Source organism: Cetorhinus maximus, chromosome 4 (genome assembly GCF_964194155.1).
Source record: "Cetorhinus maximus chromosome 4, sCetMax3.hap1.1, whole genome shotgun sequence".
Lineage (NCBI taxonomy): Eukaryota > Metazoa > Chordata > Chondrichthyes > Lamniformes > Cetorhinidae > Cetorhinus > Cetorhinus maximus.
The window spans coordinates 73,729,273-73,742,909 of record NC_135882.1 but is presented as its reverse complement, the minus strand read 5'-3'; the positions used below and the strand labels follow the sequence as shown (position 1 = coordinate 73,742,909).

At 42.2% G+C, this 13,637-nt stretch overlaps 1 protein-coding gene and 1 long non-coding RNA gene across 4 annotated transcripts in view; one reads left to right on the top strand and one right to left on the bottom strand.

The window, feature by feature from the left end:
- The window catches only part of LOC144679694 (uncharacterized), a 352,834-nt gene that overhangs the window by 58,370 nt on the left and 280,827 nt on the right, over positions 1-13,637 (bottom strand). The gene's annotated exons all lie outside the window — the stretch shown is intronic.
- The window catches only part of LOC144679688 (ATP-binding cassette sub-family C member 9-like), a 311,571-nt gene that overhangs the window by 140,785 nt on the left and 157,149 nt on the right, over positions 1-13,637 (top strand). For all 3 annotated transcript variants that reach the window (XM_078540318.1, XM_078540317.1, XM_078540319.1), the window contains 2 exons: positions 1,039-1,079; positions 2,553-2,663. In XM_078540318.1, the coding sequence (XP_078396444.1) occupies positions 1,039-1,079; positions 2,553-2,663 (152 nt within the window). The remainder of the gene's footprint in view (positions 1-1,038; positions 1,080-2,552; positions 2,664-13,637) is intronic.

Below are 13,637 nucleotides of genomic sequence, written 5' to 3'. Positions count from 1 at the left end.
GATGAACTAAGAAAGTAATTGGCATTAATAACACAGTCTAGGAGAAAAGATACTCATGAACATAACACTTGTCACCAACATGAAAATCCAGAGCTTGTGGGAGAAAAAGTTCTTCTAGTTGAAAAGCACTCCTTGCATTAATGTCCCCTTTAATAGAAATTAAACTCGCCAAAATGTTCTGAAACTCTTTTGTTCTGCATGACTAGCATACATTTAGCAGGAAATATATTTGCTTTTGGTTGAATTTTTAATTTACTCTTTTAAGTTTAAATTTTCAATGGTCTTGAAGTAAATATGTTGTGTGCTTCAGCATGGTCTTCATTCCTGACCAATCAAAATCATTAAAAAAAAACAAATCATTTGTTGTGGGAGCTTGTGTGCAAATTGGCTGCAGCATTTCCTACTTTGCGACAATGACCACGCGTTAAAAGTACTTCATCGGCTGTATAGTACTTTGGGGTGTTTGGAGGGTATGAAAGGCACAATAGAAATGCAGTCTTTTTTCATTTCTCTTTGTGTGGTGGAATATGGATATTGTGCACTGCAAGTTACAGTGCTAAAACTGATTGGAAATTTCCTTTGATCATCTTGTGTAGTTCTATAAAGCACGAGATCAAAAGAATAGTTGGGATGTAGTAGTGAGCAGCTGTATAATTGCTATAGGGCTATATATCAGAACTGTAGCAAGGATCCATTGTACCAACCAGCAATTAAAAATAAACTATGGGGCCTGATTTAAAATACCAAAAACTGGGGATTTTTTGGGAGGGGTCTTGGTTGGGGATCTGGTGCGTGGTGGCTAGCGGAGAGTCAGCCCTTGACATAAATTGATATGTCTTTTAAAATGTGAAGCAAAGGTTGAAAAATGTGAATACTGATGTTGAGTACTTGATGATTGAAGCTGTTTATGGCTCTTGCTGTTAGAAGCATGAAGCAGTTTCTTTAAATTTCTATGCTTATAAAATTTTTGTATGTCAGAGATTATACATTTTTAATCGAATTGAATATTTCATGTTTTTTTAAAACTGTCTTTTGCAGTGTTTCTCACCCAGGTGACACCTCTTTTAGCAACAATGGTGGTAAGTAAACCTATTTAATTCACCATTTTAGTTTAATTGTTATTGTAATTGAGATTAATATGTCAGCTGAAACATATTAGGACAAAAGACTATGTTATAGGTTTGCACTAACACTGCAGTGCTGCAGCACCTAGAAGGATGGGACCAAGTTTGTATCTAATTCCCTCTTTTCTCCTCCCTCCACTGTTGATACTGTTGACTGTTGAGTTACCAGTCTTAACTGTCAAGTTATGTGAACCTCTAGGTACACGGAATAATTTTACATGTTAACTATTTTGATACGGTAAATCCAACCATATTAAAACATTGTACAATGTCTGCCATGTTTCTGGCCTAACCTAAATAAAATAGAACATTGTGGAAATGTACAACACGTCAAGCAGCATCTGAAAGATGTGTTAATATTTTGGATGTCACCAGAACTAAATTGAGAACCGAATTCTCTCGAAGGGTTCTTCTTGAAATGTTATAACCTTTTGTTTCTCTTTTAGTTGGTGACTAACTTGATGAACATTTTCTAGTTTTATTGAATATTTCCAAACTTCATGTTTATATCTTCTGAATTGTACACTTAGACAAAATTAATATAAGAAGGTAAATTTGATTGCAAGGCCCAAATTGGACTGAAAGTTTCTTTTCCCACTGACTCTGATCAGCAGCTATACATGCTAATTGGAAATTAACGCACAGCACAAATCTCTTGGCAGTCAGAACTTTAAGATCTGAGGGCGTCATGGATATTGATCTAAAGTCAGAGCTAGAAATAAGCTTGATTTCCAACTTAGTTAATGTCTGGAATTACAAAAATTCTTGGTGTTGCACTTTTGGCTGTACTCTTTCAGTTTGATAATGAGCCATAGTGCTGAGTTTTGCGAAGGATGAAAAATTAATTGTGGCGTGCACACAAAAATGCAGCCATAGCTTTAACTGTTCTTCAATCATCATGTGCCTCTTGAGTCTAATTGAAGTGCAGTGCCAACTATTAGTGCCTTTTGGTATTCATGCCAATTAGCATTCTGTCATTCAGTTGGTATGTAGATGTAAGAAAAATCGAAGTATTGTTTTGCCCTTATCCCGTTTTGCTCAGATTGCATTTAATGCAAATTGAATGTCTAGTTATAGTCCTAGTTTCACCAGCTGCATCATTCAACTACATTTATGGAGTGTGAGCAAAGATTTAGTTACTGTTCTGTAAAATAAAACACTTGGAAGCACCATATTTTAATACAGAAAATTAATTTGTTTGGATGCAAAATAGATTGTTTTTTAAAAATTACATATTTAATTTATATTCAAAAGCTTAAGTTTGGATTCTTTGCAGATTAAAATTGTTTACATTTGAAGGATTTCTTCATTTGAGCGCATACTTATAAATTGATTCTACAAAATCTATGGCGTAATCTGTGAGGCAAAGAGTATAGTGGATTTTCAGTTTTATTGTTTTTTTAATATTTATTTTCTTTTTATACTTAGACTTTCACCATTTATTCCAGTTTGAATGGGTCGCCACTGACTGCCAACAAGGCTTTTTCAGCGCTGGCACTTTTTGATAAATTTAATGCTCCGCTACTTTTGCTCCCAGTGGTAAGTTGCATGCTGATCGAATATATAAGATTTTTGAGTCATGTGATTTAGAAAGTCAAGGCTGGAAAAAAAAATTGTATTTATGCACTTACATTGGGAGAAGTGATTGTTTAATAGACAAAAACATCCATAAATTTTGGAGAATTTTGCTTATTAGGAACAGGTGGAGCATAGGCAGGTTCATATTCCTTGAGATCAATATATAACATATCAATCTCCAGTTTTGAATATTTTAATTGACTCACTGCCCACAGCCTTCTCTGAGAGTAAGTTTCAGATTTCTACCATCTTTTGTGTGAATTCACTCCTAAATGACCTAGCTCTAATTCTAAGATTATGTCCCCTTGTTCTGAATTCCCAATGAAAGGAAATAGTTTTTCTGTATCTGCACAGTTGAATACTTCTGTTATTTTAAACACCTCAATTAAATCACCCCTCAGCCTTTCAAACTCAGGTTGATACAAGGCAAGTTTATGCAACTTGCCATCCTAATTTAACCCTTTGAGCTCCTGCATCATTCTGGTGAAGCTCTGTCATATTCCTGCAAGGTCAATGTATCTTTTCTGAGACAAAAGTAAAATAATGCAGATGCTGGTAATCTGAAATAAAAAAAAGAAAATGCTGGAAATAGCCAGCAGGTCTGGAAGCATTTGTGGAGAATGTTAATGACCTTTAATCAAAACTGGGAATAGGTTAGCTTTGTAAGAGGCTTTAAACAAGTGTGAAGGCTGGGAAAGTGGAAGGGAGTTAAGAACAAAAGGGAAGGCCTGTGATAGGGTCGAGGGCAGGAGTGATTAAGTGACAAAAGGAGTGACAGTGCAAAGCAAAGAGGGACAAGAAAAGAAACAAGGTGGTCTAAAGAAATAATGAGAGCAGCAGCCATGATCTATATATTCAGCTCATTACCACTATTCAATTTTTCCCCCCAGACAGCAATTGCTAGCATTTATTCTGTTATTGTCATTTACAATTTCACTAGACCCATGTTTAGTTTCTTTTCTTGTCCCATTGCTACCCCATATTGGCTTGCATGGTCACCACTTTTGTCATTTAATCGTTCTTGCTTTCCACCCCATCATAGCGCTTCCCTTTTGTCCTTTTCCCCCTTCCCTTTTTCCCAATCTCTGGGTTTACTTAAAACTTGTTAAACCTGTAACATTTCTTGGTGAAAGGTTATCAACTTGAAACGTTAACTCTGCTTCTCTTGCCACAGATACTGCCTGACTTGCCAACCATTTCCAACATTTTCTGTTTTTATTTCTGAGGCTTGATGCTCAAAATTGAACACAATACCCACATTGGGTCTAATGAAGATCCTGTGCAACTGAATATCACTCCCTCAATATCCCAACCCCCTTGAGATGAAGTTCAACATTATCTTAGTATATTTATTATTTTTTGTACTTGTGCGCTAGGTTTTCGAGAGCTGTGCACTTGGATACCTTTTGCTCCTCCACAGTTCCTGGTCTCTAACCATTAAGAAGATTTGTATGACAGCTTCCCTGACTGATGTACAGACAGGAGCTATTTGATCTTGGCACACTTTTGAACTGAGAAGAAACAGCTGCTTTTCTTATGATAATGTCACAGCGAGGAAAATCAGATATCTGGGACTTGAGTGAACAGGGCAAGCAACTCTGCATCTCTTTAACCAATCACGTTGAAGGATTCTGAATTTAATTGTGCAAAAGAATGAGAAAAAAGGGCGAATGAGATTTACAAGGATCATGCCAGAACTGCAATGTTATACCTATTGGAAAAGCATGAACAGACCAGGTCTATTTTCTCTTCAAAATGGAAGCTATAGGGTAACCTAATAGAGGTCTCAAAAATTATGAAAGGTAAGGGAGTAGACAGATTGTTTCCACGTGTGGGGAAAAGCAGAACTAGTGACCATTAATATAGAATACTCAACAACAAATCAAATAGAGAATTCAGAAGATATTAGAATTCAGAAGAAATTTCTTTTTCCAGAGAGCGTTGAAGACATGGAACCTGCTACTACAGGGAGTATTTGAGACAAATAGTACGGGTGGATTTTAGGGGAATCTAAGCATGTGAGGGAGAGGAAATTGAGAATTGACAGTTAGATGAGGAAAGATGGGAGGAGGCTTGAAGGCAGCATAAATGCCAGCATGGACTAGTTGGACTGAATGGTCTGTTTCTGTGTTTTATTCTATGTAAATATCCGTTAAAAAATATAATTCTTCCTAACATACAAATCAATTCAAAAACAAAAATTGCTGGCAGTATACAGCCAATCCGCTAGTATCTGAATATATATGTCATTGAATCTAGTGTATTGTATTTGTTACTCGCAGTACAGTTTTGTTGATATTGGGTGAATGCTTTGCCAAATATTTTTTTTTCTGTCCATAAACACAGAAAAGGCAGGGGTATGGGATTAATTGGATAGTTCTTTCAAAGAGTCAACACAGACATAATAGGCTGAATGGCCTCTTTCTGTTCTGTATCATTTTATGATTCTAAGATTCTGATGAGATTGTTTTGTATTTGCAGCTAATTTTATTAGAGTGTTTGGAGTGCTCATTGGTTGTAAACTTAATTTCGATGTAGTGTTCAGTTTTTAAATGCCAAGCTGCATTGCACTGAGTGCCATATTTTTATAACTAGGAGTTTTTTAATATTATTTCATGGGATGTGTGAGTTGTTGGCAAGGCCAGCATTTGTTGCTCATCCCAAATTGTCCTTGAGAAGGTGGGCTGCCTTCTAGAACCTCTGCGGTCCTTCTGGTGTTACAGGCTAGATTTCTTTGCATAATTATACACAATTCAAAATGGTGGCAAAGAATTGTGGATGTGAGAAGTTTCTGTTTTCCAAGGGATGTGCTTATCCCCTTTAATGTATTAAGTAGCTTTCAGGAGAATTGATGGATTATTCCACTGCTTTGGATGAGTGTTCAGCAAAAAGAAAGGTTTACGGTCTACTTTCATGTCATCTCATGTGTGACATCAGACCAAGTCTCAATTTGCAAAACCAATTACAAATACTGCATATGAAGTCAGTGTTGAAGCGATGGATGGAGGCATTGGCTTTGCGCTGTACTCGCTTGCCCTGAAGGCACTTGACGCTGTTCTCCTCAAATGTCGAAATCGCTTGATGACAGACTTGTCCATTTGGTTCTGCCCAAAGTTGTTTTTCCCCCATATATTGGGATCCAGCTCGCAAGCTCTGAAGTTGGCTTTCAATTGTCTTTATAGCTAAGCTTGGGATGTCCTGTGATGCGTATTTCCATGCTCCGCTGGTTGTAGAGTACTGCCTATGGTATGCGGGAATCCTCCATGCGAACCACATGACTGACCCAGCGAAGCTGAGCTCTGTTGAGTATGTTCTCACTGCCAGGTATGCAGTGCTTTGCAAGAACCTCAGTGATGGGGATTTTGTTCTGCCCCCTGATGTTGAAAATAGATCTCAAACAGCGAAGATAGAATACTTCTAGTTGCTTTATGTGATGTCAGTAGGTTGTCCAAGTTTCACACCCATAAAAAAGTGATATAAGAACCATTGCATGGTTGACTTTCATCTTGTTCTGAGAAAACTCCGTGATCTTTCCAAAGTCTGTGAGTGAGCCTGCCAAACACTGAGCTTGCTTTTGCCAGGCAATGATTGGTTTTGTCATCCAGCATAGTGTTATTGGAGAGGACACTCCCAAGATAGCAAACCATCTGTAATGAACGGAGGGATGTGTTGTTGGTTTTCACTGTGGAGTCTTGGAGTATGTAGCCAGGGCAGGCTGATACAAGATATCTAACATCTTCAGACTTATTGTCAGGCCATAGTGTTCTGAGGCTAGGACAACATGATCAACAAACAGCTGAGTGTTCTCCATAGTATGTGCTATGAGAGCACAGTCATCCACAAACAAGAACTCACTCAGGAACTGTTCAGTAACCTTTGTATGAGCCTTGAACCTTTGCAAGTTGAAGAGTTTTTACCGTGTCTGTCCTGAATTGAATGTGTACTCCTGTGTCAAGATCTTTGAGTGTGCACTGCAGCATGGCCGAAAAGTATACGGCAAACAAAGCTGCAGCCAATACACAGCCTTGGTGCCGTTGGTGACAGGAAAGGCATCTGATGACATCTCTGCATCACGCTGCCCATCATGGCATTGTGAAATATCAATCATCTTTTCAAGGCAGCCATATTTGTACAGAACCTTTCCCAAGTCTTCCCTGTTTACCCTGTCAAAAATCTTGGTCAGGTCAACGAACACTATATAGAGATCCTTATTCTGTTTGCGGGACTTCTTGAATTTGATATGCCACAAAGATCATGTTTACTGTTCCGAGTCCTGCACAGAATCCACACTGTGATGCTGGGTGCACAAAATCAATGAGAGAGTGACAATTTGACTAAGAATAACTCTTGCCAAGAATTTTTCCTGCTGTTGAGAAAAGTGATATTCCACAGTGATTGTCACAGATGGGCTTGTTCCCTTTCCATTTATAGAGATGAGTTATGGAGGCATCCTTGCAGTCTTGGGGCATAGTGCCCTGGTTCCAGAATAGGCAGAAGAGGCTAGTGAGTTTCCTAACCATGTCAGCCCCTTGAAAACTTCAGCTCAGATGCCATCAGCTTCCAGTGACTTGCCCACAGAAAGCTGCTTTACGGCCTTCGTGACTTCCGCTTGAAAAGGATCGAGGGCAAGCTCTTCTGGGCTGTGGTGCTGTGGAAGTGACTCAATGGTATCATTGCACACTATGGACTGTTGGTTTAGGAGATTGCTGAAGTGCTCTGCCCAACAATAGAGAATCTTATGCCTATTAGAAGCTGATTGCCATCTGCTGAGGGGACGGTGTCACACTGTTGGTTTTGGGGCCTTAGACTGATCGCAGACCTCCTTGTGGAATCTTCAGGTTGGTTTTATCAGCAGCTGCTTGAAGGTCATCAGTCTTGTTTTCCCACCATTGGTTCTTCATCTCTTTTAGTTTGGCCTGCAGCATGTGCTTTGCGCAATTGCATTTGGCAGTCCTTGCTGGTGATTTCTTGTCAGATATGCAAAATCTGTCAGTGTCATGCAATTTCTCTAGAAGCTTGCCTACGTCTTTATCGTTGTTGTCGAACCAGCCTTGATGTTTCTGGTTAACGAATTCTTGGACCTTGCATGCTGTAAGTAACATCCTTTAACTTTTTCCAAGAATCTTCAATGGCAAGATTGTCCTTCGGGTGATCAGGAATCCTGTGGCTAGTTTGTGTTCCTGTTCTTGTCTCTTAGCCATAAGTTTTAAGAACAGTTACATCAAGCTTCCTTTGTGGCTTGACTCTGCCAAAGCGCCTTAGATTTTATCTTCAAAGACACAATACTCCTGCACCTCTAAGGAGTGGGTAGAGCACACGTCCTTGAGATTTCTTTGTCATACAATAACGTAGTTCAACATGTCCCTGTGTTTGGATCTGGGTGCATCTATGTTGTTTTCAGTTTGTCTGCTTGCTGGAAGACTGTGTTTGTGATGGTTAGGTCAAACTTACTGCACTTGGGGAGAAGGAGCTGGCAGTTGGAGTTTGCTCTGCCAATACCATAGTGTCCTAATACTTCTCTCCATACATTACAATCTGTGCCCACTCGGGCGTTGAAATCATCAAGAATAATGGGCTGAATTTTGCCGTCGGCGGGGCCCACTTGCCGACACGCAAAATGATGCGGGATGACGTCGGGGGGAACCCCCAACATCACTGCGCCCCATTTAAATTTTCAGTAAGGTGGGAGCACAGCCAAATCAGCTGTGCGCCCGCCGACCTGTCAATGGCCAATTGAGGCCATTGACAGGATCATTAAAACAATTAAAGGACCTTAAGGCTGGTGGGCAGGCCAGGAGCCCTGGCGGGGAATAAAAAAAATATGAAACCTCATCCACCGGCGGGATAAGGTTTCATGTAGGGATTTAAAAAGCTGAATAAAGTTTTAGTGAAATTTATTAACATGCCCCATCTCGTGTGACATTGTCACATGAGGGGGACATGTTAAGGATTTTTTTTTTCTATTTTTATTGTTTATACAGCTGGCAGCGATCTCCCTGAGGCAGCACTTAGCCTTAGGGAGATGTGCGCTCTTTCGTGCGCGTGCGCGAAAGAGTGCACTCTCGCATTCGGGGAATCCCCCTCCCCGCCTGCACAGGGAGCACATAGCGCTTCCCGCCGGGCGTCACGCTGGGTGGGCCTTAATTGGCCCGCCCACTTAAAATGGCAGCGGGGCCCGCTTCTCCGGCAGGGATCGATTCCCCGCCCGCCGGAGATTGGGTCAGGCTTGCCCGCCCGGTAGGCAGAAAATTCTGCCCAATGAGTTTGTCCTGGTGGGGTACTTCTCTAATTATCTTGCTGAGGTCATCATAGAACGCTTTTTTGACCTCATCTGTATGTGTCTTTCTTGGAGGCACTAATGAGTGTTGCATGTTGGTTACTTGCAAGGCTTAAATGAAGAACCATGACTAGATTGCTGATCCCTGTAGGAAGTGAGTCAAGCTTGCGTGCCAGTTCAGATCGAGTGGCAAAGCCCACACCTGACTATGGTTTTTATTCATTCATGGGATGTGAGAGTCACTGGCTAGGCCAGCATTTATTGCTCATTCCTATTTGCTCTTGAGAAGGTGGTGTTGAGTTGCCTCCTTGAACTGCTGCTGTCCATGTGATGTATGTACACCCACAGTGCTGTTAGGGAGGGAGCTCCAGGATTTTGACTCAGCGACAGTGAAGGAACAGCAATACATTTCCAAGTCAGGATGATGTGCGGCCTTGAGGGGAACTTCCAGGTGATGGTGTTCCCATGTGTCTGCTGCCCTTGTGCTTCAAGCTAGTAGTGGCCATGGGTTTAGAAGGTGCTGCCTAAGGATGCTTGGTGAGCTCCTGCACTGCATCTTGTAGATGGTACACACTGCTGCCACTGTGATCAGTGATGGAGGAAGTGAATGTTTGTGGATGGGGTGCCAGCCAAATGGGCTGCTTTTTCCTGGATGGTGTCAAGCTTCTTGAGTGTTGTTGGAGCTGCACCCATCCAGGCAAGTGGAGAGTATTCCATCACACACCTGACTTGTGCCTTGTAGATGGTGGACAGGCTTTGGGGAGTTAGGAGGCGAGTCCTCACCGCAGTATTCCTAACCTCAGACCTGCTCTTGTAACCACAGTGTTTATATGGCTAGTCCAGTTCAGTTTCTGGTCAATGGTAACCCCCCCAGGATATTGATAGTGGGGTATTCAGTGATGGTAATGCCATTGACCATCAAGGGGCGATAGTTAGATTCTCTCTTGTTGGAGATGGTGATTGCCTGGCACTTATGTGGCGTGAATGTTACTTGCCACTTGTCAGCCCAAGCCTGGGTATTGTCCAGGTCTTGCTGCATTTGGACATGGACTGCTTCAGTATCTGAGGAGTCGCGAATGGTGCTGAACATTGTGCAATAATCAGCGAACATCCCCACTTCTGATCTTATGATGGAAGGAAGGTCATTCTGCCAAGGCTGGTCCTTGGACTTGCCAACCCAGTAGAATGTGTAACCTGCAACAACCTCCTCAAGTTGAGACTCTTCAGCGAACCTTGTTCCACTTAGGGTGACTGAGTTGATGTTGTATCTATCCACCATTCTGGCTATGAAGGCTGTTCTGTGCACTGGTCTTGTGTTGTTGTCTGGAAGTGTTCTGACATTCCATGAACCGAACCTCATACGATGACTAGTAGTCTTGTTCTTTACATTTCAACCATGGTGAATGGATCACCAGCCAGGAGCGGTAACCTGGCAGTTGCAGAGAGAGCACCCTGTCTTTTCCTTCCCTTCCCTACATTGGGGTGAGCAGTGTTGTACCTGAAAAGGTCTGCTCTGTCATCTCAGGAGGATACACACTCCACATCTGCCCCAATCTGCGGAAAGTGACTGTCATCTTGTGGTTGCCTGTGTACGGTTATGACTGAGGACGAGTAGCATCCTCTACCTGTCCCCTTCATCACTTCCCTATCACCATAGGGCTTGATATGTCTAATGTTTTGGTTGATGACTTGCTGAACAACTTGCATGTTAAGTATATTTAAGTGGGTGGGGTTTGTGCAGGGCCTCTCCCACTCTCTTGTCTGAGTCAGCTGGCACTATATACTGGTGCAATGCATACCACAAGTGTAGCAGCTGAAAGGATGCAGGTTTGATACTGGAGTTGTCCTTCTCCAAGATGAGCTGCTGAGCAGACTGAAGAGCCTCATATACCCTTGACATCGCCTTCCGCTCCGTTGGCACTATTTGTGATCTCCCGCACTGTCAGCTAACGTAAACCTTTCTAGTTAACCCATAGCTGGGGGTGTTGAAATAAGAGTTACCTTCTCCCAGCTAGACAGCCAGTCAAGGCTGATGAGCCCTACCAACCCAGAGCTGTTTGGTTTAGAGGCACCAAACATCTACCTTCAGGTCTCTAGTCCTAAACAGGGATCGGCACATGAAGCCAGGCAGTAGGAATTTGATTAGGAGAGGCTATTTGAGGTGCTAACTATATGGGACTTCTAGTGGATGAAGAGCGCCTCAAATCTCTTCACCACCCTGGTGCTTCCTAACCCTTTGATTCTCACAGGAGAATTAACCTGTTGGATAAGGGCTATTCTTATTGGGTGTAGGTACACCTACAGCGCTGTTGGGGAGTTCCAGGAATTTGACTCAGTGACAATGAAGGAATGGTGATATAGTTCCAAGTCAGGGTTCCCATGTGTCTGTTGCCCTTGTCCTTCCAGGTGGTAGAGGTTGTGAGTTTGGAAGCGCTGTTGAAGGAACCTCTGTGAGTTGCTGCCTTGCATCTCGTGTATGGTACATGCTGCCGCCACTGTGTGTTGATGGTGGGGAGAGCGAATGTTTGTATTGGTGGATGGGGTGCCAATCAAGCAGGCTGCTTTGTGCTAGATTGTGTAGAGCTTTTTGAGTGTTGTTGGAGCCACACTCAGCCAGGCAAGTGGGGACTATTCCATTATACCCCTGACTTGTGCCTTTTAAATAGTGGACAGGCTTTGGGCAGCTAGGCGGCAAGTTACTCACTGCAGAATTCCCAGCCTCTGACCTGCTCTTGTAGTAACGGTATTTATATGGTTAGTCCAGTTAAGTTTCTGGCGGATCGTAACTCCCAGGATGTTGATCATGGGGTATTCAGCAATGGTAATGCAGTTGAATGTCAGAGGGAGATGGTTAGATTCTCTTTTATTGGAGATGACCATTGCCCCTCACTTGTGTAGTGTGAGTGTTATTTGCCACTTAGCAGCTCAAGCCTGAATGTTGCTGCATGCAGACCACATTGCTTCAGTGTCGCGAATGGTAATGAACACTGCATACATCCCCACTTCAGATCTTATGATGGAGGGAAGGTCATTGATGAAGCAGCTAAAGATGCCTGGGCCGAGAACACTACCTTGAGGAACTCCTGCAGTGATGCACTGGGGCCTCCAAAAGTCACAACCATCTTTAAGCCATGTTTCAGTAATAGTTACGATATTATATTTCCAAGTGTTGTAACTATGCCCTCAGCTCATCTGCCACATTCAGGAGACTCCTTGCTTTGAAGTAAATACCACCAATCGCAGAACAACTCTGTTGTCTATACTCATCAGATCAGGCAGCATTTTCTTTCCTTTTTCTTTGTAAATTTCAGCTTTACTCTCATTTTTATCTTTGTTTTGTTTTTGGACAGTAGCTGATTATTCTTCTACCATTCAGACATCTTCTAGACACACAATTTGCTTCTGCATTTGTCTCATTACCACTCCTTTAACCCTGCATCACCAATTCTTTTCTCATGACTTTCTCCTTTTTGATCTTTTTCCACCTTCATCTTTTCACTTGCATAAAATTGATTATATTTCTATCTTTTCCCAGTTCTGATTATAGATCATTGACCTGAAATGTTAACTGTTTCCCTCTCCTAACTTTCTGAATGCTTACATCATTTCCTGTTTTTATTTCAAGTTTCCAGCATCTGCAATATTTTGCCTCTGTCCTTGTTGTCTGTCTGTCGTTCCTTTGGTACCTCAAGGTTCCATATTCGCTTACTAATTTTCTGCCTTCTATTTCCAGTTTTGCTTCTCTTTGTTCTGAATCCCACCCCCTGTCAAGCTTGTTTAAACCTCCTCGACAGCACTAGCAAATCTCACCACCATGGCGTTCGGCCCAGCACTGCTGAGATGCAAACTGTTGGTAAATGTACCATCTCCCCAAAACTGGTTCCAAAGCCCCAGGAATCTAAAGCCCTCCCTCCTGCAGTATCTCCCCAGGCATGCATTCAGCTACACTGTTCCTCTTATTTCTGTACTCATTGGTGCATAGCACTGGGAATAATCGTAGTTACTACTTTTGTGGTCGTACTTTTTAATTCCTTTCCTAATACCTGCAATCTGCCTGCAGGACATCATCCCTCTTTTTATCTACGTTGTTGGTACAAAATGGTCCGTGACCTTCGGCCGTTCACCCTCCCCTCAGAATGCTCTGCAGCTGCTCAGTGACATCCTTTACCCTGGGACTAGGGGGTGGGCAACATCCAGGAGCTACATCTCCAACCACAGAAACACCTGTCTGCTCCCTAACTATTAAGTCACCTACCACTGTTGCTATCCTGATCTTCTGCCTCCATCCTAACCAGCTGAACCAATTATACCATGGATTTGGTTCTAGCTGTATCCCCCCCAGAAGAGCCGTCTCCCTCACCTATATTCAGAACTGAATACAGATTAGAGACTAAGATGCACTCGGGGGTCTCCTGTACCATCTGCCTGGCCCTGTTTGGCGGTCACCCGTTCCCTCTCTGCCTGAACATCCTTAGCTACTGTAGCCTGGGGATACCCAGAAATGTAATATATCTCTCAGCCTCACTGATTATTAACCCTGACATTGCAGTTTTCAACCATCCAAGTGCAGACTAAATTTTTAATGTTAGAAAGAGCCGAAGGGGCAAATTGACTTTTTGCTGCAATCAAATATTTGAACAGTTCCACCATCTGGGAAC